The following is a 26,255-nucleotide window of genomic DNA, read 5'->3' on the forward strand; positions in this document are numbered from 1 at the left end:
TTATCCTGGCCTGCTCTTCATAATAAAAATAAGAGTTGGGCAATGAAAATGAGTCAGTAGCTTCCTGCATGAGGACAAATCTAACTGATTGGTAGCTATGGGAGAGAGTTACCCAGACAATTAAGCGACAAAATGTCTGTGATTTTCTCAACGCAACCAAAACATGATCCAGATTCAGCTCTGCAGCTCAGCAATGCTTTTGCAAACCCTTATAACCACAAAGAAGCTTTACTGACACTGGTAGGGAAAATCAGGAAAGTGGTAAATCTCCCAAGGGAGAAAACAGGAGGGTATGTACTGACACCACAGAAATGCCTTGCTGGAGGCAGGCAGTGGCTGCACCTCCTGTGCTGTACAATTATGGCAAAGCTCAGCCTGAACCATTGCAAACTTCTGCTCCTAGTTTTCTCTCAAGCCCAAATCTCCCTCAGTAGGAGTATAGGGTTTCTTTTTGGCTTCTCCTGATGCCACCTAGTGACTGTTCCCAGCCTGTTCAGCACCCGAGTTCATTCCATGGTTCAGGCCCTCAGAGCCACTAAGCTAACACAATTTTTGGAGGAAAAGCCGGTGCAGCTGAGTGGGGCCAGCGACTGACAGGAACTAAGTTACGCTTACAGGGAGATGGACAGCTACATAACAGCTTGGAAAGGCATTTCAGAGGCAACATTTGGACTAGAGAACAGTTTGTATAGAGGGTACTGACTTATGCAGTGCAGAGGACAGAAGCTGGAGCTATTGGGCAGTCAGGTCACAACACAAAACAAGCAATGGGATCATCTTCAGAGGTTATTTTTGATGGTATTTGTCATCCCTAGAGACAAGAGAGACACCCACTGCTGAGTGCCCCGGATGTCTTCTGACAAGCACAGCAAACTTCCAGAATCTGTTAGCATCCCCAAAGAAACACACCGACCCACACTGACATCACCTTAACCAGAGCCGAGTGTTTAATTGATTGCAAGGGAGTGACAGTCGCACAGTGGTTGTGCTGGGAAGATCCCCACTGCACAGCGGTGGAACCGAGTCTTTAAAACAAAAGTAAAGAGGAGGCAGATCCATCTCACAACAGAGTACAATGAAAAACAACTTACGCGTCTGGGGATTCTGGGGGCAGCATTAGAAATAATGATGCCTCCTAAAGACTAGCTAATACCCAGGCCTGAGGCATCTCAGCACGACTGAGATAAGAGATTTGTCAGCGCAACCGACTCCCCAGCATCAGTACTTAACAGCAGGCAATGGATCTAAGGTTTGTTTTTTATATATATATATTTATATTTATTTATATAAAGCGCCTATCACCGTATTGATAAACACTCTTTGGAACCACTCTGACGGCAGGGGTAAGAACAGGAGTTGGCCTGTTAGTACCTCAGCACTTCTGTTTCCAACCAATTAAAAAAAAAAAAAAAGCCACAAGACTTTGCTGCCAGCCTGGCCGGCTGGCTGGTGTTTAATACTGCTACTCCATCAGGGTTGGAGGGAGACCTATTGTGAATGGCAACGGTTTGCACCGTGACCCCTCCGGCTGTGCTGCAGCGAGGGCAGTGGGACGTCAAGACTCAGACCCGTTACCAGTCAAAACGTCCCATCAGCAGGGAGCTCCTGTTAGGAGAGAGCAAGCTAACTTTGTGCACAAAGATCTCGCTCTCTGTGCTTAAGGCTGAGTTGGTGAACCTCCTGGACTTTTTCCAAGTTTCAGAAGATCACCAGACAGAAATACATGTCAGTTATAAATATATCGTGTCAGTTTGGGGGAAGGTGGGGGCAAATTTAGAATGGGTAAAGGGGAGAGAGAAAGGAAGAAGACATGTTACATTTCCAGTACTGCAAACAACAGTTTTGACCTCACGCAATAAGTCAGTGGACTTTTTAAATAGTCTTATCTAGCTTATGTCCCATCTTTAACACATCAAAGGGAATGCTGGCTGGCAAAGGGTTAAACAATCCCACACAGTGGAGAGCCAATCTGCAGCCTGCTGAGAAGGTCCCCGCCACATCACTGACGATCTCAGGGTCCAACTTGAAGGGAGGAAGCAGCTTCTCAGTCTCACACATCACTCAGGGCCTGGCGACAGCCAAAAACAAAGAGTGTCAGGACAGACCCGGGGCAGCTCTGGCAGTCCTCGACAGAAACAAGGCTTTGAAACACAACCACGGCACGCGCCCTCATCCCTGGGTCACTGAGGATGTTCTCTGCTAGAACCTGCAGTCGTGGCCAGTTAAGAAATGAATGATGCAGAAATACGCAGCCTGAACTACACCAAACCATTCTTTTTATACTCTCTGGTTTGCACTAGAAACCACAACCAGGTTTTATCTAAGACTTTTGGAGCCTTCCAGTGGGAAACACCAGTTCTGCAGGCTTTTGGACTTGTTTATGCTAGGAGCAGGAGGGATCTGCCATGAAGACATGGGACACCAACCCAAAGAATAGTTCCAAACTGAACTCCAGTCTTACTAGGCTGACTCATTCGCTGCCGTGTCATACAAAATGCCACCCTGCTCCAACTTGCCCACAGAAGCCTTTAGGGCAGCAGGAAATCCTCAGTCCTGTGTACTCCCAACCCTGCCAAAGAAAAATCACACCTCATCCTTGCTGGAGGAGTAGTAGCACAGCCTTGCTTACCTTCCGTGCAAACTCTGGCAGGATGAAAGCTGCCCGATGAATATCAGAGTTGTAGTATTTCAGATTCCTCTCCTCTACTTGTTGCCTTGACAGCTGCTGCACAGGCTCCCGGAAATTTGTGTTCTGCAATAAAGAAGCCGGGTGGCTCTGTAGTGTTTGGGTAACAAGCAAAGCGCTGCACGATGGGCATCCCAGCTCATGGCAGAGAACCAAAAGGACTTGCAGGAAAACAGATGAATTTCTGTTTCAGCATGAGGCCAAAGTTTCTGTGCAGCTCCGACCCCAAGGGCTGGAGTTTACTCTGTGCCTCATGTGACTAGCCCTTGTTCAGATGTATACAGATGTCTGCATATGAGGTCAGACTGTGCAAGCCATGTGCCAGATGAAGCTGTCAGATTGTGCCTGAGCATTCAAGAAGCAAAGCTTTTGCTCGTCAGAGCAGAAGCCACATCTGTGTTAAGTCAAGCACAGCGCATGCTGCCAGTGTCCCAGATAAACCAAACACAGCAGCAGAAGTGCTGCTGGCTCCCCACAGCAACGTGACAGTTGTGTTACAAGCTAACTGCAAGGCAGCAGATTGGGAAGAGAGCAGACCTCAGTAGTCAGAAGGTGGACAGAGTCACCAGCTCACATGCTGACACTGACTCTCACTTGGAGGCCTCTGTGACAGCAGAGTAGCACGTTGCAAGCTGATTCTTATCAGGCAGGTGCCCGCTTTAAAACAGCCAGCATCAACAGGCCAAAGCCTGAACAGGGTCTGGAAATTGATACTGGCCTCCACCCTTACAAGTTAGTTGTACTGGAGATAAAACTATGATCTTTTCTAAAGCAACTGTTTATGTTACTGGTAAACTCTGCATTTCACTGAGCACTGAGCAAGCTGCATCATAGCTCTAGTGCCCTGAGCTGGGGACAAGCAGAAGCCTAGAGGCCCTTGAGCTGGTATTGCTCATGGCTACAGCACAGGCCCCATAAGAGACAGCGCCTGGGGCAGGCTCTATGGGTACTTCCAGGGAGCAGAAAGGGGCACTTCAGGTGCCTGAAACTCACTAGGTTCTTGCTGCAGAGCATGAAGCCAATCTGCCCGCTGGGATACGTGGGGATGGTGCAATAGGCGTACTCCACAACAGGGAACAGAGACTTGCAGAACTGACGCATCTCCTTAATGAGATCCAGGTGCAGCCACTGGCACTCACCTACGGGGAGAGAGCAAGACAGGGCATAAGGTGAGGGCTGCCCCTCTTCACTGCACAAGCCTGTGCCAAGTTAACGGCGGCTCCAAGTCCAAACCTGCTTTACTCCACACAGCACATGTGGTTTCAAAGGCAAGATAAGACCACTGCGCCAGTTTTATACTAAGCACAGTCCAGCAGTTAATGAGCTGACGTATATGGATCAAAACCACGACCATACCTGGGAGCTAAAATGGATTTAATTCCCTGCGTCACGGCTGAAATGAATTTTACTCCCTGCGTCATGTCCCTCCAGGAAGAGTCCCCTTTGAGCCTCACACTTTGCATACATTGATTTAGCACCAACCTCTGCCCAGAGACAGCACCCTCACCTTGGCAGCAAAGAATGCCATCTTCTCGCAGGGCTGTCTTCATAAGCTGGTAGTAGGATTCTTTGAATAAACTTTCTGCAGGACCTGTGAGAAAAGTGAGTAAAGAGGTATGTCCAGAGGGAGGCAAAGAAGGTAGGCTTCTGAGAGTTTTCTCAATGCCCAGGCTACGTAACATCTGCACTGGAAAAAGGACACCTCAAACGGCTTTTCAGTTAACACAAGTGCTGGAGATGATCTGAAAGCAAAGAGTTTTGACCCTGGGGTTCAGCCCACATGTACCACAGCAGAACCATCAGGATTTTAGCTTTGCTCAATAGCAACCCCGGGACCTTTACCAGAGTCCTAGCAGCTGCCTCTTGCTTCAGTGAGCATTGTTCAAACTGAACTGCTGCTCCAGTCAGTCTCTTAGAGATGCCTGTCTCTGTGTTGAGAGAAGCAACAGCAGCAAGAATGAAAGAAACTCAGGCACCCTAACTATGGCTGGTCCCTTCTCCCTCAGTTCTCACCTTCAAAAATGCAGCAACCTCACTACAGCCATCTCTGGGCTAGGGAGATCCACCAAGAGCTTGCAAGCCAGTGCTTCACTAGAGGGCACACGTACAAAACTGTTTTTGCCAACACAGTGCTGTATTCCCTGTAGGATCACTGGATGCAAGGATCACCTTGTTGCCAAAAGCAGTAGCTGCTAGAATTGAATTTTGAGGGGAGAAATAATGACAGTGGGCTTAAAGCCTTATTAATACCGTTTTCTGGTCGTCACCCTTCCCTTTCTCTACCAAAAGAATCAAATCAGCGATGGCCTTTCCACTTGAATGGAGCCTGGGGGCAGGTCAGCATTACTTCCAGTAGGTAGTCGAAAAAGAAAAGCAGAGAGTGGAAAGCAGTACCCTTGTACAGCCACAGTTCTTACCCATGGGGTCAGACGAGTCTGTGATAATCACATCAAAGGCTTCTTGATTTTGTTTCATGAACTCAAAACCATCTCCCACATGCAAGGTCAGCTTAGCACTGGAGTACCCCACTGCCATCCCTGGGAGGTATTTCTTAGATACCTGGATCACATCCTGCAACACAGAGAGCACGAGCGGGTCAGTGGGGGCTACAAGGAGCTGCTTCTTGGGCTACCGTGCAGCTGCAACCCGAAGAACAGTGCTATGAGTCATTTCCTTCCATGCCTTCAGCACAAATCCAACTCACTAGCTAGATCCTCAAGAGCTGTCAGCGTCTTCAGCCAACACAGTACACTCAGCCCTTTCCTACGGCCTCAGGGTTCAGTGATACTGTTTGTCTGCCTGTGCCAAACTCAACAAGAGGAACTCGCAGCTTCAAAAGCTCCCTGAGGAACTACGAGAATCTGATTGCAGATCTGACTGCTCTGTGCTAGCTTTCCCTGGGGACATCACTGACAGAGGTGATCTCAACTGAAGACTATTTTTTTTTTTAATAAGACCACAGCAGCAGGTTTCTGGATGAGATGTGAGAAACATCCCCACCTCTGCTTTACAGCCATAATCCATGACCTCGTGAAATAGTTTTCCCTTTGAAACCCCTACGAGCCACGTGTAAGACAGCAATGGCCCACGGCCCAGTAACTGCACCGAACACTACCAGCTTCTCACAGCTGGCAGAGACAAAAAACACGCCGGTGTCAGGCCGTGCTCGTTCAAAACCAAGCACGTACATCTACGTAGTTCGACAGACAGGGTACAGAGGCTCATACAGCAGCATTTCCCACTCCTAATGCAGCCTTGCTTCAGGGAGACAGCAAAACTTTCTAATAAAGGAAAAATATCAGAACGAACTGACCGAGGACAAGCAGCCCATCTGTCACGGAAACAAATACCCCCCGCTTATTTCCTGCTTTCAGTGGAATGAGGCTGCCAAACAAAGAGGCTATTCCTCTGGCAGGAGAAGCGCTGTTCTGCGGCAGGGGAAGGGGAAAAGCAGCACCTTCACAACACCAGAGCTCCCCTTCTCCAGAGCACAAGTCCCCAGATCCCACGCTCGGCCCACGCTGGCCTGGAAGGGCCTCTACCGTACGTGTGTGAAAGAGAGCACATGAGAGGCAGCCAGCTGCCACGTAGATGACTCGCAAGGCAAAGAGGTGGCGCTGTCAGTGTCGTGCCAGCAGAACCGTTAGCAAACACACTCGTTACTGACAAGGGACAGCAGGTGAAGCAGCAGCAGCTCCGCGGATGCTGAGAAGTAAGGCTGCTTTTTGCTCGGCAGCCTACGTGTCTGAGCGAAGCCCCGGGGCAGCTCCAGGCAGCTCGCAGCCCAACGCACCTCATCGATCTCGCACTGCACCACAGACTCCACCGTTGGGTGCTTCACCACCTCTCGCAGCACTCCCCCGTCGCCGCCACCGATGATTAGCACCTGGGACAAGGAGAGGGGAGAAACGGGGGCGTCAGCGAGCTAAGATGGGGCGCAGCTCTCGCAGCGTGGCCCATGGCTGGGAGCCCAGCGCCACTTGGGCTCATCCCACCCTGGTGTTGAGGTGTGCAGCAGCGGGGGGCCACGCAGGCTGCCTGGGAGGCTGTGCTGAGCGTGGGTGCTCCCGTGGCCATGCTCCACGCTGAAATTTCACCGAGGCAGTGGGGAGGACGGGGGCCGATCTGCGGGCACGGCTCGCTCACAGACCCCAGGAGGAGCGGAGGGAAAAGAGGAATGGGGGGCGCCGAGGCCGGCCCCGGGGAGGACTCACCTTGCGGGGGTCGGGGTGGCTGCAGAGGGGCAGGTTGGCGATCATTTCCTGATAGGAGAACTCGTCCCGCTCCGTGCACTGGATCACCCCGTCCAGGACCAGGACGTTGCCGTAGGTGGTGCTGGGCAGAGCGGGGGAGCGGGCTTGGAGCCGGGGCCGCGCCGCGGGCCCGGAGCCGCGCTTCCCCCCCCCGCCCCCCATTCCCACCCCAACCCCCGGCCCTTCCCGGCCCCGCCAGGCCCCGCCGCATGGCGCCGGCCTCCGCCGCTCCCCCGCGGGCCCCCCCCCGGGCCGCCCCCGCTACCTGCGGAAGACGAGGATCTCCTGGTAGCGGGAGCGCTGGTGGTGCAGCAGCTCCTCCACCTGCAGCGACATGGCCTGCCCCGGCCACAGCCGGCACGTCTCGCGGAACCAGCCCTCGCGGATCAGCGCCGTCGCTCCCTGCTCCATGCCGCCGGGAACCGAGCCCGAGCCCGGCCCCGGCCCCGCCGCCGCCCCCCCGCCGCCGGGCACCTGCGCTGCCGCCGCCGCCGCCTGAGCCCGGGGCGCGGAGCGGGGCGCAGCGCAGGGCCCCCCACGCGCCGCCCCGGCCCCGGCCGCCAGCGCGCGCCGCCGCCGCCGCCCCATTGGCGGGTCGCGAGCCGCCGGCCGCCCATTGGCTCGGGGCGGCCGTGACGTCAGGAGCGAGAGCAGTGGGTGCAGCGGCAGCAGTGCCGGCAGCGCCAGCATCGCCGCCAGCAGCAGCAGCAGCAGGGTAGGGAGGCCGGCACCCCGCGGCCACGTGGGGCTGCGGCCCCCCCCCCCCCCCGGGGAGCCGGCGGCGGAGCTGCGGGTCGGGGGAAGCCGAGCTCCAGGGAGGGGAAAAGAGGCAAACGAAGGAGCAGTGTTTGGGGAAAAGGCTTTTATGGGTGAAAGGGGCTCCCTCCTGCTGCTCGTGGGCGGGCAGAAGCTTTACAAAACAGCGCCCGGACTGCAAGGAGCAGGATGGGGGAGAAATTCACCACGGGTATACCAAGAGCTCAATCGGGTTTTTCAGTGATCCTGAGCGACAGCATGCTGATACAAGAGAGGATAGGACCCCATGTGCTGCAACTCCACACGCTCCATAGGTGTACCCTAGTCACTGCCATTGAAAACATTTTAATGTTTTCATTAACATTTTCATTGAAAACATTTCAATGCTGCTATGGCAACACCCCTCTATTGATAATTTCAGCCATATTTTATTTTCCATTTAAGATCATCCTTGAAACGTTACCTTGCACAGAATTGTAAATAGAAAACTTAAAGAAAGCAAGTACTTTCAATATCCCTGCAGCCAATGGGGCTTTCAGAAAGTTTTACTCATTCTTCAATTATCAAAGTATCAGAAGTCATAAAGCTGACAAGAAGGGGAACTGTCAAATCCCTGCAAATGCACTTCAAGAAATTGCTATTCAACTGCCTCTTTTCAGAGACATTCTTCAGTATTCAGCCATTCAGCCAGATTTTATGAGCAGAAAGGGACTTTGTCTCGACATTACCATGCTGCTCAGCTGGCACTCTTCACACTAAGGTACATAAGGAGAATAAACCTCCTCTGTTCCTTCCACTCCCTACTCACCAGAGATATTGGAAACGATTGAAAACAAACAAACAAAAAAACAAACCTCCTGACAGGTCTTTTAAAATGCAGCCCTCAGGTTAGGAATGCAGAAGCAAGTTTTTACCACTACCCACTCAGTCCTTGCACCTATCCTAACATAACAGAGAAATAATGGTAACTGCCAAAACACGTGAGCATGCAATGGAAAATCTTCAGGCAGAAATGGAAATCACAGAGCAAAGATAAGGCCTTTGGGAAAGACAGCAAGTTCCATTCATCAGAGCAGTGAACAGCAATCCAGGATGCAGCTCTGCCACTGATCTAATACAACTTCAAGCAAAGTTACATCAGCTCTAACCTTCGGTTCATCCAACTCCAAAATGGCAATGTTGTTTACCTCTTTCACAAGAGGCTTTCAGTTGTCTTCAGTTGTTTAGAGTGAACTCTGCCATCCTTGAATCACTTTACAGTCTGAGACACTTTCTACAAAGACATTAGGGTAACTCGCTCTGGGTATTTAAAACTATGAAACATTACTATGGCTGTAGTGAGATTCAGTTGCAGTACAGAACCCTACTGGCTTTCCCCAAGCCAGCATTGTACAGTGTCTTTACCTTTTCTACCTAAAGGCATTGCTTTCTGTCTACGTCATTACGATGAAAAAGTAACTACCATGTCTGATCCAAAAAGTACCTGAGCACTTCCCCTCTTCTTAAAAATCTTTGCTTAAAAATACAAATACTGTCAGGAAAATACACTCATTTTTGGCATTATCTTGTCTTGTAAAAGATGAGCTGTGTTGTTCAATTTGTAAGCAGGGTCTAACATAAAAGAACCTGGCTTTATTTCTTCCTCTGGACCGCTGGGGTTTGAGTCACATCTACTGAATCTCTCAATTATTTTTGTGCTGGCTTTAGAGATGCCAAGGGATTCCTCCATACTCCACTGACGTCCTGGTTCTGAACTTCAAGCAACTCCAAGCACTGACAATTTCAGCCTAACTGTATTTGAGGACACAGGATAAACTTTCAAAATTAGAAACAACGCAACATTGCGAGTATAATTAGAAAAAAACAATGTGAATAAAAGCCGAACCAACTGAGATGTTTATCCTTTAGGAAAAAAAGGATTTTAATGGGCTTAAAAAGATTTCTGTACAAAAACTGCTCAGTGACCAATATTTGCCTTTCCATGGTGACGGTACTTCTGACTATTGTTCTGTTCAGCAGCAACTCCCACAGGTCTCGTAACAAGGACTATCTCTTCGGCCAGTGGTGTCTGGAACCCCTACAAAAGAGTTACAGAAGATTTAACTCTTGCTTTACATTCACTCAAGATTGAAAAATCTACGCTAGCTTTCAATGATTCTTTTGAGAAAGGGTCATGATGAAGAACCTTTCTGCTTCTAAGGCTGCCCTTACATAGCATTGCTCTTTTTTGGCTAAATAATTCACAAGAATCAAGCCCAGGAAGCTACACAGTAAGTATATTCAGAACAAGAACATTCATATTTGGCAGTGCTGTTGTTTGTCTTCCCAAGCTAGACAAATGTTCTCCCCACCTCTGCTTATCTTTGTGGCTAAAGAAAGCGACTCCCACACCTATTAACACAAACTTTTAGATCAGTATTTCAAACCTTCCACCCAGAATTCTCCTTTATTTGCATTAATCCTGACTAAGCCTTTGTCTTTTTTCCTTTACACTGACGTCAAGCTGCGAAAATAACATAAGTAAGTGTTATGCAACCGCTTCCCATAAAATGTGCTTAAGCTCCCACAGCAGCAGAGGACAATAGCTACGTTTTGCCCATGGCTCTGGGGCACAGGAGTAAAAACGCTCCACGCGTGATGAGAGGAGGCTGACGACACACCTGTCAGCCTTCCCTGCCAGGTAGGACATGCTTCGGTTTCCAGCTGACTGTTGAAGTTTGTTAGCTCCAGCAGATTTCTGCATGGAAGAAAAAAAAACAACACAGTGAGGTAGCTGCCAAATACAGTATATTCCACGTGACACGTATCCTGTTAGGTCTCTCCTACTTCAACACTGCTTGTTTACACTCTGACCTTTGTTTTAGGACTTAATGCACTTGCACTGAATGCACCTGAATAAATGCTGTTTTGCTGGTCTAACCATGACACGTGAGCCATGGTATCCGTTTACCTATCTATACAGAGCAATCCATACAGGTCTAAAACCTTCTCCCAAATTCACTGCTCAGTTACTCCCCTCTGCCCCCCCTTTCTGAAACAAGTTTCAACCGACACAGCAGAGACTGCAGGAAACTGTATTTTACACACTATCAGGCATAAACCTGTTTTACTTCTAAAAAATGTTTTTAATGAGTATCTAAGAGGCTTCCTGGTACCATTTGCCTTTCAATTAAATACACAAGGCAGAAGGTACAGGAAAGAGGCTGAAATGTGAGAAATGAGCTTCAGAACTTAATGAACACCTGAGCACCCAATGAGTTGACAGATGGGCACCTATTGCTTCATGCTTGAATGCCCACTGACATCATGCATCAGCACCCAAACGCTCCAGACGTGAGCACTACACAGGATATAGTAACCCAGGTCTGCCAGAGTGACCTGTGGGGAGAGGAGGGGGCAAGAACTGCCCCATGCTGGTCACAGGCAAGTGGAAGTGTTTCCCTAAATATGTATTTGGCTGTTCTTCTCTTCAATCTCCCAATCAGAAGTTTGTGTTAATTAGCAATTAATTAAATTACACAAAAAAAATATCACTTGGTAGAGAATGCAGGCAACACCTGGACCTGCCAAGGCCTGGGGTGACTGGAGTGACTTGAATTTCGTACTGGGAATTTGTGGTGGTGTGCTGTGGTCTAAGCAGTGTGCCTGTTACGCAGGGGGGTGTAGCTGTGAACAATGTATAAAAGGGAGAAACAATGGAAGAGTTTGTGGGGCTCTGAGAGAGCTCTTCCTGAATGGGAACAGGCTATAACACAAGGTGTGAATTTGTGATTGGAAGCTGCACCTCAGTACTAAGTGCTGTTAGAGAACATTCTGCAGATCCTGAAAAAGTCCGCTACCTTTCCCAACAACTCTCCACCTGGGTACACAATAACATCAACATTTCCGTTCCTTCTTTCATGACATGTCTGTACCTTGCCTGTGTAAGCTTGTTTAGCAGGATCAAACTGTGCCGACTGCTTCGATTTGCTGCTTCCTATGGGAAAGAAGAGAGGAACTATCACTAAACATTTCCAGAAAGAACAGTACAATCCACGGTTTTCCTCTGACGATAAGGAGGTTTCACTGCAGTCTCCCATGCTAAAATCCAGAACAGTCTCTGAAGGGCATAAGAAGCCCCTGAATGGACGTCAAATCTCCTTTGCCTCCTAGTTCCCTGGGTCCAATTAAACCAATGACTTTTCTCTGCAGAGCAGAGAAGCAAGCAGTGAATCCACAATCCCCTCAGCCAACTGTTTCAAGATTTTTGTTTCCAAACCAGAAAAAGAATGCTAAACTGTTGATTTCCCAGGTAAATTTCTTTCAATATTTCCCCACTGTAAGGTAAGTGCATTGGAAGTTTGTACTGCCTTGGCATCTGTGTTCACATACAGCCTTCTCAGGGCTCAGCTTGCAACATTTTCCACAGCCTGCAGCACTCTAGCAAGAGATCCAGATCTTACCCGCAAACACTTTGAAGTTGGACTTGCTGTAATCAAAGGGGGTAAACTGCTTCGGTGCTTCCAGCTCCTCTGGTTGCTGGGAGGCTTTTGGCCGTTTCTTCTCTTGTTTTGGCAATTCTGTTCCCGTTTCACTGATGACCCTCTCTCTCTTCTTATTAGCCTGTTCCTGCTGTGAAAGCAACCCATGGAATGGGAAAAAGGACAAGTTCAAGAGAATGAAACATCTCTGTGAAGGCATGAACACCAGCATGCAGTTGAACTGTCAGTGGACCCAGGCTACAGTGACAGCTGGGGCTGCCTGTGGCAGTAATAGTGCAGGAAGAAAGCACCGTGTTCTTCTTTGGGTCTGAACTGCTCCCTCCCTGTCCCCAGGGCAGGGGCTTTTCAGGCAAAAAAATCAAGTTGTCATTTCACAGGGTGCTAGAGGCTGAGATCTGTTGTCTGCACAGACAGATCTTGGGGAACCTAGGCAAGGAAGGAGCACTGAGGTGCAGCAGTGGAACACATTCCCTTCTGAAGACACGGAGGGATGCAAAGATTTGCCCAGCACAGCTGCTAGGGGCCTGCTGCTATACATAGGGCAGAACCACAGACTGCCTGCCAATCAAGGCAGTCATTCGGGTCACCTGAAATCAGCTGCTTTCAACTCGGGCAATGTTTCAGAGTAATAGGGAGCTTGGGGTTTCATTCTGAACTATGTTAAGAAGATAAAAAAAGGCAAAGGCTGGAAGCATGGAATTCAGTGACATACCATAGCTTGCTGACGAACAGACACAATGTTTTCTGTAGCCTCTTTATACGCCTTCTGTGCCTGGTCACGATCAGCTAGGGAAACAAACAAGCATTACTGTAAAAAACAGAAGTAAATTACGCATGAGGTTCGAGAAATCTCTGTCAAACAATCTCATCCATTAGAAAATCCATCACCTGAGGTATTCTTATGACTGAGAAACAACCTAAATGTATTGTGAAAAAGCATGCTAGCCAACACACTGAGGAGCGGAAGAATGGCTTTACCTGACTGCTGGGCTGCTTTCTTTTTTATTTCTTCCTTGGACTCCTTCTGTACTTGTGTCTGAGTCATCAACTTCCATCGATTGCTGATCTACGATGAAAAAAATTACCTGGGATCATTTTCTTTTAAGTTTTATGGCAAAAGGGAGTTTATAAACCTGCTACCACATGCTGGTCTTCATTAAGAAGTACAAAAGATCAAATTGGATTGTAAAAGAGATTAAGATCTGCTGCACCATGTAAAGTAAAACCATGTGCTTCAAAAGTTCTTGAGCTACAAACAAGCCCAATGAGAACAAAGGCAGATACAGGCTTCAGTAGTAGTTTGTAGCTTTGACAGACAGGGACTGCAGAGTGGAAGGTCTCCAATTCTAGGTTCTTTGAGGAATATGAATGCTATAGAAACAATGAACCACTGATTAAGAAACGCATTAAGTTTCTCAAAACGTATTCTTTTTTCTAAGAAGAACTCAAGAAAAAAAAGAGTTGCGGAGGTTCCCAAAGAAAAATAATCTACTTGTTTGTTTCGTTTGTAGTACTTGGCAGGAAATTTTAAAATTAGTCTTACTTCATAAATTTTTGATGACGGATCAAACTTTGCAGACTGTGAGACGTAGGCAGGATTCTGTTCTGAAGGTAAGTACTGTAGAGAGGAAAAAAACATTTTTCTTTAAATACAGCACGTGACATTAGTGCTCATAAGCTCATTGCTACAATGCTACTTAAAACGTTCCAAATCAAAGGGTTCATATTTAAGAAGCAAGAAGCATTCTACAGAAAGAGAATCTTTTGGAAAAAGTCATTACCACAGCTATAGCCAAAGAAACATTAAAAAAAAAACAACCAATCAACATAAAAAAACCCACCACAAACCCAAAAAATCAACAAACCAACCCCAAACATACACCAGAAAACAGTTGTTTTGATACTACTTCCTAATAATCTGCCACTCCCAATCTCTAGCAAAGTATTCTATTGTTCTTGTTTCATTCATTAGAAGAGTAAAATCAGCTCACTAACTTCAGGCACAGAGATGAAAATGTGATGCAAATTAAAGAAACCTCAACCTCGATTAAAAAAAAGGAGAGGTCTGTTTATGACATAGAAAGACATATCTAAGAGGCAATTCAACATGTTTTGAAAACAAAACCACATGTGTATGTTTTCAAAGGGCAATCTCTCAATTCCAGTAAGAAAGCAGCAACTAATGTTATATCAAGATCTTTCATGTAGCCTGGAAAAACAGCTCAGAGCATCCTCCACACAGGGTGGTTTATCAGTACCATTACAAATACACACTGGGTTTTACCCAATTTTGAATTTGAATTTTACCATTCTAAATGGATTTTCAAAGGATTCCATTATACGTTGAGCTTTCTGCTGTGCAGTTGTTAAAACTTTCTCATTTCCGTCATCTTCATCACATTCCTTAAAAAAAAAAAAAAAAAAAGAGAAGAAACATTAATAATTTTTAGCTTTGGCTACTGCCATTACAGGCACGGTATTTCTCACTTTATCTGAAACTCCAGTGATGGCAGTAATCCTCTGCAGAGGTTTAATTAATTTGCTGGCCTCCTCACCTAATTATCTCAGTTATGCCATATGCCTGACAGGAAGCTAGTACCTGCCAGTACCTATGCATGTCTTACCTTTCTATTTCTTGCAACACTACTACACAGTTTTACCAGATTATTAAGTATGTTTTCCTACACTTAAAACACTGACAGTATCACAGACGTTGCTTACACTGAATATGCTGACAGTAGCAGTAGCAACGAGGCACGTTGACTCTGGCTGGCCACCCTGAATATTCATTGTTCTCTCACTGTCTGAAAAGAGAGAATCATGTTCCAAGACTGGTGCAGACTCTACATAAAAAAAAAGATTTTTTTAATTAAATACTTGTATATTATACTGCTCTTTGTGTAACAAGATTTACTGAAAGTACCCTCAGTGCTGCTTATTTCCCCATATCAAAGCCATATCACGTCATTATTATCACAGTTTTTAGGTTAAGTCCAAATTACCCAATGCAGAGTTGTTCTGAAAATCATCCATAGGAATACGGGAACTGTCATGTGGTCCAAAGAAGGTATTCTCCAGCCTCTGCACAAAGATTCACATTGCAAACACCATTAGTACACTATCCTATGAACCTGTATGTGTTTTCAGATACTGCAGAGATACTTAAAGTTCAAAGAAAAGGGTGAAATTCAGAGACTGAGTATTTTCAGTATAACTCACCTGCCAGAGCACATTACATCTGGCATCAAAAGCATATCTGTGCAAATACCCACAGGCTAACGGAGATGCTTTACTTCATAAACAGGAGAATAAATGAGGCAGCCTTAGAAACTCATCTGAGACTTCCCTTCTTAAAGATCTATCAATATAGGCTGACACACATGCAACTGCCCAGCATCTAGAGCGTTTGCTGATGAAGCCTTAAGTGCTGTTGTTGTGATGGTTTGTAAAATACCAATTTACAGCTGGTAATGTTACGAGTCTAGCACAGAAAATAAACATTAAGCTAAAGTAGAGAGACCTGTAAAACGGATTAGAATAAAGAATTTACTAGAAGGTAAAATTTTGCTATGTTTTTTTATTTGAGTTTAATGCTTGAGACATCAGGTAACAAATATTATGCAAACACTACCTCCGGGTTGGACAGAGGTGCCCTCTTCTTGACTGTCAAAGCAATCTCCGACTAGAATGGGAGAGAAACGTAATCAGTTAAATGCACCTGATCTATTTCTTCTAGGTTAGCCTCCTCACTATGTTTTCAATACATTTATTACAAGCTAAAATTAATTTATTTCTTCTTTTGCTGCATATGGATACATTTAAATGCCTCACACAGAAAGCACAGGTTCATGCTCACAAATGGTTTTGTTTCATCAAAGGAAGAAGACCATACTAATATCTACATGCTGATGATGGGTTTTATCTAATGAATCTAAGTGCTGATTTGTTTGTTTTTTCTGCTTCACCATAGTGGAAAAAGATTTATGAACCCATTTATACAGCCTACTAATTCCACAAGGTCCATTTCTTCCTCACACAGGTAAACGTGCAATGTAAGGATATGGCACTGTACGGGCAACTGCACCCTGTTCAAGTAGTGCCTGTTCTTGTCCTGCTCTAGCTTTCCAAGGAACTACACCATGTCTAAGCCAGTACACATCAGACAACAGATGGGCAAGAAAAAACTGCCATATATCTTTCTGCTCCACTACAGAACACTATACTCAATTCAAGCAAACTTCAGCACACAACTCAGCACCACAGGTCACCATTTAGCTCTAGTACCTGGCTTATGGAAAGCAAGTGATGACTCTCTTGTGTGATACAAGCTACTCCTACCTTGAGAAGCGGCATCTCTCGGGCCTGCTGAATGAGAAGATGCAATTCATTAATCTGCTGGCGAACTAGTGGTGGGACTGGATTACAGCAAGCAATGATGCCCTGGGGTTCTCTAAAGAGAGATGAGAAAAATTCAGTGTGCTGTATTTATGGCTGATGTTAAGCATTTGCATTCAAAGGATGCGCAACCAGATATAACCACAGGCCTGACTGCGACAGGACAAGACAAGTTAGACTAATCTGTCAGAGTTCATTCTCCAAGATGAAAATTTTTCTGTACTCAGTTTGTGCAGGTAAGGAGAAACTGTTAATGCAGCTCTCCACTCTTTTCTGTGGTCTGTCTGCCCTCATCTTCATTTTGGTCCTTGTTCAGCATTCCTCTACGGAAGCTGGCAGTGGACTTGCATTTAAGGATGCATTTTTATCATTCTCAAGCATGGAACACTAGATGATGAGTGCCAAGTGTTTGAGGAAAATGTTGCATAAAAGTAGGTGTTGAAAGGGATCTGCCCCCACTCAGCTCCCTTTGAGAGCTGACAAAAACAGATGTTACAGGGGAACTCTTACTTGCTCTGTAATACTGTAGGAATCTCAGGGTGGGGTGGGGCAATGTGTGACATAACGTAATGCAAAGGAATGTGTTTTATTAGTGGAATAAAATCACAGAGATGTATATCCCAGAAGAATTCTGGAGGCTTCTGAGGGAATGCTGAAATTTATTTCTCTTGCAAACTGAAGAACTGTAGAGAAAAGCAGTATTGTCAGCTGGAAGAAAGGGACCAACTGCAGAAGTAATTACACACTAGGAAACACCTTGCTGGGTATTAAAATCAAGCGAGACTCTTCAAGGATGAGCAAAACTTACTTGGGCAGCTCCTCTGCTATCTTCAATAACATATGATTTGGTAACACGTATCTACAACACAAAGAGACAGTGTAAATGTAAGAGAAAAATTACCTTCAAACTGCACAACTCTACCCCATTTCACAACGTCTGAAGAGATGAAATCATTTAAGAAGAAATTAAGCAGGGCAGATCTAGACACCCAGAAGAATTTAGTGCTATCATAACAGGACTTCTGTTCTAAATGTAAAAAGTTGTCTGATTCAGTACACTAATTTCCATAATGTAACAGAATGGTCCCCTCTTGGGGATGGCTGCACAATCCAATAGACTCATTTAAGCCAGTATTCGTAACAAATAACTTCCTACCCTGTACTCTCATCCTCCTGACGTGCCGTCTTGTCTCTCCATGCAAACAGCAACCTAAATGCTGCTAGCTGCTGTGTGTTGAGATGTTTTTTCTGCCTCCTGTAGAGTTCAAGATAGGATTCATCTGAAAAGAGGGGCTTGATGTATTTCTGGATAGGAAAAAAAGAAACACTTGTGATCGGTTATCAAACCAGTGCTTTCTAGGCTGCCTTGCTTCATCAGGACAGAACGTCATGCAGATGTAAGGGGACTGAGTAAACTCAGGTATAATGTATCCTGGAGTTGGTACTTTCCACACATGCAATGTAATTGCCTCATAATGCAACTCCACCAAGGCTTTGAAGTTTTAGGAATGTCCAGCAGAACTGGAAATGTAACACCTCCCTGGGGAAAGGCACTCCTGAAAGCATCGGGAGGCCAAGGTGTGCCAGCATTCAAAAAATAGCAAGAGGGAATCTGAACCCAAGGATTTTGGCTAGCGAAACAAGTGACAGCATATAACAGTGTGAATTTATACAGCTGATTTCAGTCATGCAGATATGGGGTGGGGGGGAGGCAGGGTACACAACACGACTGAAAATGAGTCAATGCAACAGATGTAGAAAGAGGTGAAGGACTTTATGCCCTAATAAGCCCGTATTCTGATCCAGGTAATCCAACAAGCTGAAGCTTTACCTTCAGGCAGATGTCTCTGCTGCGTTGCCACACGATCTGGAGCTGAGTGGGCTGCTCGTTCCCTCTCTCCCATAGTGCCTCCCTCACTTTATCGTAAATGTAGAGTAAGTAGTGAGTGTCATCACGGGCATACTGAATCATTTCTTCTGGCAAAGGGCTAGAAAAAGAGCCAAAATTATACTAATGCATTTCAGTTGCCCCAAACAATCATCTTCCCTTTGCAGAGCACATTAGGCCAAACTGCATCTGAAGCATGCTAAGAACTAATATGGAAATTCTTCTGCTTCTGTCCTGAAGGACTTGTTGGGCAACAGCAGCAACATGCTGTGCACTCTCCTGTCCCGATGACATCTTGTTCAGATGCTCGATGCTGTGTAGCTAAGTCAGATGGCAGAACTGCCTGCTATGGTATTTGTCCCAACTTCTCTCTCTCTGCAGAGCCTGCATAAACTAAATCTGGGACCTCTGTGGTGTGCAAAGTCCATCCCCACAGCCAGGCTCACTGCTCTAACTGCACACTGCTCTATCTACTTTGAGTGACTGATCATTTTTGGGTGACTCTTGAGAAGACAAATACTGACTTTCTCTGTACCACTGCAGCGGTTCAGTGCTGTTCCTAAGCAGCAAGCTTCCAGGAGCTGTTTATTAAACAATCCTCCCTCATTTACCCCAAATAATTCAATTTCTAAAGAAACATATGAAAATGTAACACTCAGAAGAACTTCCAGCACTTCCAGATAAATGCTGTGCTTGTTCACTTTGAGATTAACCTACAACTGTGGGGCTTGCAACTAGAAATATGCTTCTGCCCTAAAATTCAAACAAGTGCTGCCTTGTAGCTGCAGCACATCTAAGAGGTCAGTTCTTACCGTATCCTCCAGTCAGCCAACTGGTACTGCTTGTCAGCATCCACACCGCAATACAGCTTCAGCAAGTGGTCCAAAGAGTGCTTGCCGAGATTGAGAAGACGAGCAGCTTGGTGAGTATCAAACATGTTCACCAAGTACAGGCCAAAGTCTTTTTGCAGCCATTCCACATCTGAATCAGCACCATGAAGGACCTTGAAAACCAAAAGAAATTGAGAATGATATGAAGAACATTTATTCTCTAGGCTGTTAGTGCTGTGGTTTCATATTCATGTGTCTTGGACCAGATTTCTTTTTTCTCTGACCTTCAGCATTAAGTGCAGGATGACTAAATGACTGCACTCAGCAAGTAATTTCCCTCTTGCATCAAGGAAACAGGCACATGAACAAATTATAATGAAAGCCAAGAGACCAAGACAGGGCGTACAGTGTGCTTGCAATGATAATAAAGTTCAAACAATCAAAAAACCCCACAAGGAATTCTGGTGAATTTGGCAGCTGACCTTCACAATTGCAGGGTCTGTGAAAGTCTCATTGAGAATGTTCATGTCACTGCGCAACTCCAGTGTGTCAATAATGAAGTCTTCTGTTCGGGTGGAAATCTGCATCAGGCATGTCAAGCCCAGGAAGCTCCTGTAGGAATGGTGCTGAAAAACACAGAAGAGAAATGTTACTTTCACCACAGAAGTAATACTACAAAACATACAGCACCCCAAATGAAGGAAGAAACATTAACAGAGGACTTCTCAAAGCAAAAGACAATCAGATGAACAACTTTTCTCTTTGCAGGCACTAGCATGACAAAAAGCAGCACAGGCAGAATTTAAAAAAGATTAAATTCAGTATGAAATATGCAGCCGTTACTACCATTAAAATATTGCTACAGTTTGATTCAGCCTCCTAGACAGTATCTGATAGGTTAGAACGACAAAGTAAATGCTTATAAAAGAATACTAATAGCAGGATAAAGAGAAGACTAAAAACCAGGAAGAATATAATGGTCTCTTAGGCTTTAACAGCATACATGTAACTTTTAAACAAAAAAGGCAAATTAATTACCTCTAAGTCCAGGGCAAATTCTTTACAGTTCATAAGCTTTTCATTTAGTTCTACCAGCTCATCCAGTGTGGTGACAAAATGACAGGGTGTTTCCTTGATGGGCCTGTACATCTGGCAGAGCAAATTATTAGGAACAGTATGTTCTCTGTCAGTTCCCACCCCTGACCTCCACCATCAATTCTGAAATTTGTCAATTACGGCCAGCTGCAAACTTACTGCATCTGCTTGTAAATTAACGTGGGCACCAACCTGGGGCTCTGGTTTCTTGAGAACTCCATCTGGTGGAGAAAAACGCTCCAGTTCGTACTGGTAAGGGTGAGCAAACCTGTGGAAATTAGGAAAACAGGCACAGACTAAACTTCAGTCATCTTTATGAAGCCAGTGCACAGAGACTTTGAGAGCTCTGGTAGTTTCCACAGCGAGTAGAAATTTTGTCTCTTGTTAAGAACAGGTTTAAAATAACTGCAGTTGACTAAAGCGAATCACACGCAACGCAGTGTGCAGACACAGACACATGCAGAGCTGTTACACATAAATGCCATCAGCACAAAGGGACCGTAGAAGTGCATGTTCATCAATGCACTCCAAGCACCTTGCTGTCGGTTTAATTTCTTACATGTCTTGCTCAGTTTGCTGCGTCCTCTGCTGGTGTATGAAGTCTGCCAAAGCAGCTGGTACATCCAAGTCTTCAGGGCGCTCCTTTCGTTCCCGTCCACTTTTTGTGAGGGCTGAACAACCAATATGGAACAACTGGACTGGGTCCCACACACAACATTCTCTGCCTAGTACTACTCTCTCCCCTCCACCCATCATAGGATCCCATTAAAATCACGAGCTATCAAAAACTTAGTAATTTAGACCTGCAGCTTTAGCTGCCAACAAGATTTCTGTCTGCGCCTCCAATGATAGTTCAGTTACTAGGTTTTACCAGGCTGTCATTAAGTGAGATGCAAGGTGGTTCTGCTGAGAGCTTGGAAGGAGATTGAAAAATCTTCAGAAAAATCTTTCAATCGTTCCCATGTACTAAAGCACAACCCACATCAGTGCAGACCATCGATGAGTCATTGTCAGCAGTGACAAGTTGTCGAGACGGGATATTTCACTGGCAGCTTTGATAAAGCAGCCAAACCAAATCTAGGTCTAACCCTAAACCTGCTGCTCTTAAGTAATTAGAAAGAGTTATCTGTAAAACCAGCCAGACTAATAGACCAGTCAACACAACTCCTGGTGCCAGGGGAACTCTCACCATGGACGTTCAATGGCGGCAAAGAGAAGCAGCACAATACCTGTTTAGAACAGGTTAATTACCGTATACCAACAAAAATATGTTGTATGTTGACCGACCCTTACGCTGCACATATATAAACAACAGAGCCACGAAGCTTACTTCATCTAAATGGTCAACATCTGCTCTTACTCATTTTTACAGTCAATGATTCCTCTCCTGTATTGTGAAGACAGATTTGTGTCAAATGTTCCCAACAGATTACCAAACAAAAGGGAAACATCTTACCTTCAGGCAAAGGTTTTAAAGCATTTGGCTTGATAAAAAGTTTAGGTACAAAGGGAGTGTTGGAATTGTCAATCTTTTCCCGAAACTTAAGCTGTGGTCGAGAGATGTTCTTGGCATGAAGCAATCGGAAGGTTTCAGACTTGGTTCTTTTGTGGGATTCTCCTGCCTATTAAAAAGAAAGCAAACCACAAGTAAAATTAACGTGACTTAACAGATGTCTAGAATCTCTTTTACTCAGGCTGACCCAATTTTCAGAGGAATAAAATTACGCCTCAAACTCAAAAGTGGGCCACTCTTTTGCAGTAAGAGTTCTGAACCTAAGAATGGAAGTCCTCTGAATCAGGACTGCGAATTCCTAAGAACGAGTACAAGGAAATCTGTTGCGTGCATTAAACTAAATTGGCAACTGAAAGCACACAGATTCCACAATCAAGTTTGTATAAAACAGAAGGGAGTAAGAATGCATGAAAAAATCTGAGGAAACATTTAACCACTAAACTCCGCTGGAAAATCTGTAGCATCAACGCTAGGACAAAAACTTATGACAGCACAGCAAACTGAGTGCAGAGGCCTCACCTTGCGGTTCCAGCTGGAAACAATAGTCTGTGGAAGCTGCAGCCCAGCAGGGAGGACTGGCTGCTGGTTTTTGTTCACTCCTGCTGCTTCATCCAGTAAAATACCCTAAATTCCAGAAAAAGAAAATTTACAGACCCATTCTCAGGTTATGATGCTATTATGCCAGGCTGTATTTAGTCTCCTCACAGATCACGTATTATCTTCACTACCTGTGGGACATGACTTATCTGCTTTAGCTGCTGTGAACACTGGTCTAGTATGCAGAAAAGCTTTTTAAATAAAATGAAAAGTCATCAGATTACGGAAACACTAAACGTAATTGTAGAAGTGCTACCTCTGAGATTTATGTCATAAAAAAACCTGTGACAGCTGAATAGCTTACACAAACAGTATACAGGAATAATTTGCTCACCACTCTTTCAAGAATGACATCATTGGAGTCAACCAGCATATCAAATTTATCTTCCAGCTCTGTTACTTTGCTGCGATCTTTCATGTGGCTGCGGCAGCCGTGGTATTGCATCACCCTGCTCATGCTTGCAAGGGAACAGCACAGATATTAGCAACTTAAATGAACGCTAAACCATCCAATTCATTCCAACTTTCTATATCTTAGAAGTTTGAAAATTAAGCAAATGCAGTACCTGTATATAATGCTGAGTGAGCAGTGAATAGAAAAAACACCTATACAGTGCTGTTACAATAAATTTCTTTAGAATCATACGACTTTCTAAACAGATCGCCTAGTATGTTTTTATCAGCCTCTGCTCACTCCATAGTTCTTTACCTAAACCATTATGAAAAATATTCTGTAAACTTATTATTTAAACTGTGAACCGCTAGAAGAGTAGCTAAAATTTGTAAGTGACATAAAACATGCTTTTATCTCCAACCGGCCTGGAATTTCCAAAGGGGGATGCTACGCTCTGTTTTGGATTGGAGGCTACTGTCAGTGGCACAGACTCAAACGCACCCTTACCAGTGGAGGAGGCGGTGGCCCTGCGTTTCGCAGTAGGCGCGGAAGCCAGGGAAGCTTCGGTAGAAGTCGTACTCGTCGCCAGGCCGGGGGAGCCCATTGGACGCCTTTGTTGCTGCCACCACCGTGCCCAGAGCGTACTGTGCAAGAACACCGTTATCAAAGAACACCGCTGTCAGCGCCTTCCCAGATTATTCCATTTACCCAGGGGGCTATCTGACAGAAACGCATCGTGCCGAGCCTGCCTGAGGCACGACTAGCCCTAAGACCTGTTACCCTCGGGGTTTTTCACACAACTAAGTTCACGACGTCTTGCTATAATTCCTTTAAAGTGCCACAAGTATAACGACAACGGGCTCCCAACGCTCGTTTTGGTACTTAAGGCAGGACAGAACGCTCGTTGGAGCCGCAGGCACGCAGACGGCTGCTGTGGTACGTTAACGACGCAGACTGCGGGGCAGCCCCACAGCCCCTGAGGACGGGACTACAGCCCCCAGCATGCCCCGCGGCCCCCTCACGCGCAAACCGCCCGGCCGCCACAGCCCGAGCCGCGCAGGGCACGCCGGGACCCGTAGTGCACAGCACCCACCCCGCTCCCCCCCGCCCCACACCTTGACGAAGGCGTCGGTGTCGTCGAAACCGGGCAGCGCCGCCTCCCCGCGCTTCGCCTCCGGCTCCCCGGCCCGGTCCGCCGGACCGCCGCTTCCCTCCCGGGCCGCCAAGCTCCCGGCCGCCGCCGCCGCCCCACCGCTCCCCCCGTCAACGGCGGCCGCCATCTTGCCCCCACAGCCACGCGACGCTCAGGAGCTCTCGCGACAGCGACGCCGGGCGGGAAGGGGGCGGGAGTGGGGGGTGCGCATGCGCAACGGGGAGGCGGCGCCTGGGCTCCGCTGTGGCGCCCCCTGGCGGGAAGTGGAGGGGGGCGGGCACTCAGGGGCCCTCAGCGCCCCTCAGGGGGAAGGGGGCGACCCCCGGGGGCCCTTCTTCCCAGAAGGGATAGCCACCACTTTAATTTTGTCTCCAGCTGTTGGCAAAAGGGAAATCTAGCCAACCACCTGACCTGTTGCAGAAACTGTCGTTCCAGGAAACTTTTTCTTTTAGAAAATCTTCCTCTGCTTCCCCGTCTTTGCCTAAAAGGTTCTTAGGAATAAACAAGAACAGTCATATGTTTCTAGGTTTTGGTGTAATTTATTGGCACAAAAATATTCAAATACAACATGGCATCTAAACATGGCTACTCTGTTGTATTTTGTGCATTGTTTTTAATATGTTTTATTCATAAATCATAACTTTATCTTCACCCTCACATTTAATAACCATTATTTTCTGTTTCAAGTTAGGACCAGCTCTCCCCTTTCTGCCTCCTATGCTAATTATTAACTTGCCCTAGTTATTTCCTGATACTGCTTTTTAATCTGGACGCTGTGCAAAGCTCCCAAGTGGTATTTCATTTATACCCTGCACCCAGTTTGCCACCAATCAGTCTGCACAGAGGCACCCGATTTTGCTCAGCTCAAGGTCTTAAATTCTTAGGTCTGCACCAAAATCCTGTTCTAGTCTGAGACACGACTCCTGCACTAATGTAATAAGCAGATAAACAGTTTTCAATCTGGGGATAAGAATTTAGTTTGAAAACAAGGTAACAGGATGAAACAAATTCTGCTTCTCTTCCCTCTCCACTTATCTAGCACAGCCCAAGAACAAAATGAAGCCTCCTGCACAACTGCATCGAGCTCACTGCAGTCACATCAATACGACTGATAAGGGCAGTAATTAATCTCCAAATGACTTAGTTACATTGCAAAATAAGTCAAAACCCGTATATAGTTATATTCAATGGATCACCAGTTCCCCAAAGACCAAGTGGAGCCATAGACATCTGCGGTACAATCAGTCTTCACTGTCCTGGAAACCCAAATCAAGTGTTGTGTTTCAGACAGCTTGTGTTTTTCCAACAGCAGCTATAAATTGGCTTAAACCAACTTTTAATATACAATAACTCTTTACATTTACATTTCAAAATATTTGACAAAGGCTGTATATCAGTCCAACGTTCAGTTTGTGTTTGTAGAAGAACAAATTGGAGTGCAAAAGCCTCCAGAATAAAAGGCTGTGGATACTTTGGAATCTTCTGTTACCAGAAAGGACACCTAAAGAAAACAAAGATAGTGTAGTAATGCTGACTTGCATACAGTTTCACAAAGGCAACACTGAGAAGGACTGAGATTGCCAAAGTACCTTTTTAAAGACATATTGTAGAAAAAGTTGACAAGCAATCCCCATGCTTCTTTCCAAACTAATGCTTAAAATAAAGTAAAAAGGTCTGTTTCTTAAGCACAGTCCAACATTAACTCTCTCTCAAATGATTTAGTTAAGTATCTGTCATTTTACGCTTTCTTCAGAATACGTGGTTCTTTGCTGTAATCAGTGACCAACACAAGCCTTATTTCAAACACTTAAAATATTCAGGCTGACTGCAGTTGAAATGTCCTAAAATCCCCATCACTACTTATAACAAAAATTTACTTTCTTTTGGTGGACTGTCTATGGGATATCTGTCATAAGCTTGCAAATTTTGCTCGAGCAGATGCAACATGTCAGAAGGCTCCAACACATCACTAAGTACACAAGAAGTGATATTTTTGTTGGCTGTTCTCTACTCATGTTATTCATTCCAGAGAAGATTTTTGCAAGGTTAGCTAAATGACAAACTCACCATCCAATGTAGCACTGGCACAGATTCTCATGAGAAGTAGCTTGCTTAATGAGTAATTCTACTTGTGTGGGTACATCAAGAGTTTCATCATGAGAGAAGTCTCGACCTGTGAAATTAAGGTATGAAAAAACATAAATGGAAGTCACA

The 26,255-nt window shown here is 45.8% G+C and overlaps 3 protein-coding genes across 5 annotated transcripts in view; all 3 read right to left on the reverse strand.

Annotated features, from left to right (window-relative positions):
* Positions 1–924: 924 nt before the first annotated feature.
* On the reverse strand, positions 925–7,403 carry SRM (spermidine synthase). Its single transcript, XM_035557531.2, has 8 exons — positions 7,205–7,403; positions 6,901–7,021; positions 6,480–6,572; positions 5,104–5,257; positions 4,194–4,277; positions 3,680–3,825; positions 2,630–2,752; positions 925–2,068 (listed from the first exon to the last, which is right to left on the reverse strand). Exons 1-8 carry the CDS (start codon positions 7,348–7,350, stop codon positions 2,051–2,053), a joined length of 885 nt encoding a protein of 294 aa, XP_035413424.1. The 5' UTR covers positions 7,351–7,403; the 3' UTR covers positions 925–2,050.
* A 2,182-nt stretch (positions 7,404–9,585) lies between these two features.
* EXOSC10 (exosome component 10) lies at positions 9,586–24,199 on the reverse strand. 2 transcript variants are annotated; one of them, XM_035557523.2, is made up of 25 exons: positions 24,004–24,199; positions 23,396–23,532; positions 22,829–22,952; positions 22,417–22,521; positions 21,841–22,006; positions 20,944–21,055; positions 20,577–20,652; positions 20,328–20,438; positions 19,772–19,915; positions 19,272–19,462; positions 18,403–18,559; positions 17,728–17,876; positions 17,380–17,430; positions 16,515–16,626; positions 15,808–15,858; positions 15,179–15,257; positions 14,898–15,019; positions 14,484–14,579; positions 13,720–13,794; positions 13,155–13,242; positions 12,889–12,962; positions 12,138–12,306; positions 11,610–11,671; positions 10,356–10,432; positions 9,586–9,772 (listed from the first exon to the last, which is right to left on the reverse strand). In XM_035557523.2, exons 1-25 carry the CDS (start codon positions 24,166–24,168, stop codon positions 9,742–9,744), a joined length of 2,724 nt encoding a protein of 907 aa, XP_035413416.1. In that variant the 5' UTR covers positions 24,169–24,199; the 3' UTR covers positions 9,586–9,741. The 2 variants fall into 2 exon arrangements, with proteins under 2 accessions (XP_035413416.1, XP_035413417.2); XM_035557524.2 differs by having other exon boundaries at positions 9,604–9,772; positions 14,898–14,980.
* A 369-nt stretch (positions 24,200–24,568) lies between these two features.
* MTOR (mechanistic target of rapamycin kinase) overlaps positions 24,569–26,255 on the reverse strand; it is a 65,690-nt gene continuing 64,003 nt past the window's right edge. For both annotated transcript variants that reach the window (XM_035557526.2, XM_035557525.2), the window contains 2 exons: positions 26,109–26,214; positions 24,569–25,542 (listed from right to left, as the gene is read on the reverse strand). In XM_035557526.2, the coding sequence (XP_035413419.1) occupies positions 25,527–25,542; positions 26,109–26,214 (122 nt within the window). In that variant the 3' untranslated portion in view covers positions 24,569–25,526. The remainder of the gene's footprint in view (positions 25,543–26,108; positions 26,215–26,255) is intronic.

Source organism: Cygnus atratus, chromosome 21, assembly GCF_013377495.2.
Source record: "Cygnus atratus isolate AKBS03 ecotype Queensland, Australia chromosome 21, CAtr_DNAZoo_HiC_assembly, whole genome shotgun sequence".
NCBI classification, from domain to species: domain Eukaryota; kingdom Metazoa; phylum Chordata; class Aves; order Anseriformes; family Anatidae; genus Cygnus; species Cygnus atratus.

Bases quoted from the DNA above. Each gene is read 5' to 3' on its own strand.
- SRM (XM_035557531.2), bottom strand. From the start codon at position 7,350: ATGGAGCAGGGAGCGACGGCGCTGATCCGCGAGGGCTGGTTCCGCGAG. The intron at 7,022-7,204 runs GTAGCGGGGGCG...CGCTCTGCCCAG, and splicing joins GAGATCCTCGTCTTCCGCAG to CACCACCTACGGCAACGTCC. The intron at 5,258-6,479 runs GTGCGTTGGGCT...TCTGTGTTGCAG, and splicing joins TGCAGTGCGAGATCGATGAG to GATGTGATCCAGGTATCTAA.
- EXOSC10 (XM_035557523.2), bottom strand. From the start codon at position 24,168: ATGGCGGCCGCCGTTGACGGGGGGAGCGGTGGGGCGGCGGCGGCGGCC. The intron at 17,431-17,727 runs GTAGGAAGTTAT...TTTGTGTTGTAG, and splicing joins CAGGAGGATGAGAGTACAGG to ATACGTGTTACCAAATCATA. The intron at 15,258-15,807 runs GTAGTGTTTGCA...ATCTTTGTGCAG, and splicing joins CACCTCTGTCCAACCCGGAG to AGGCTGGAGAATACCTTCTT.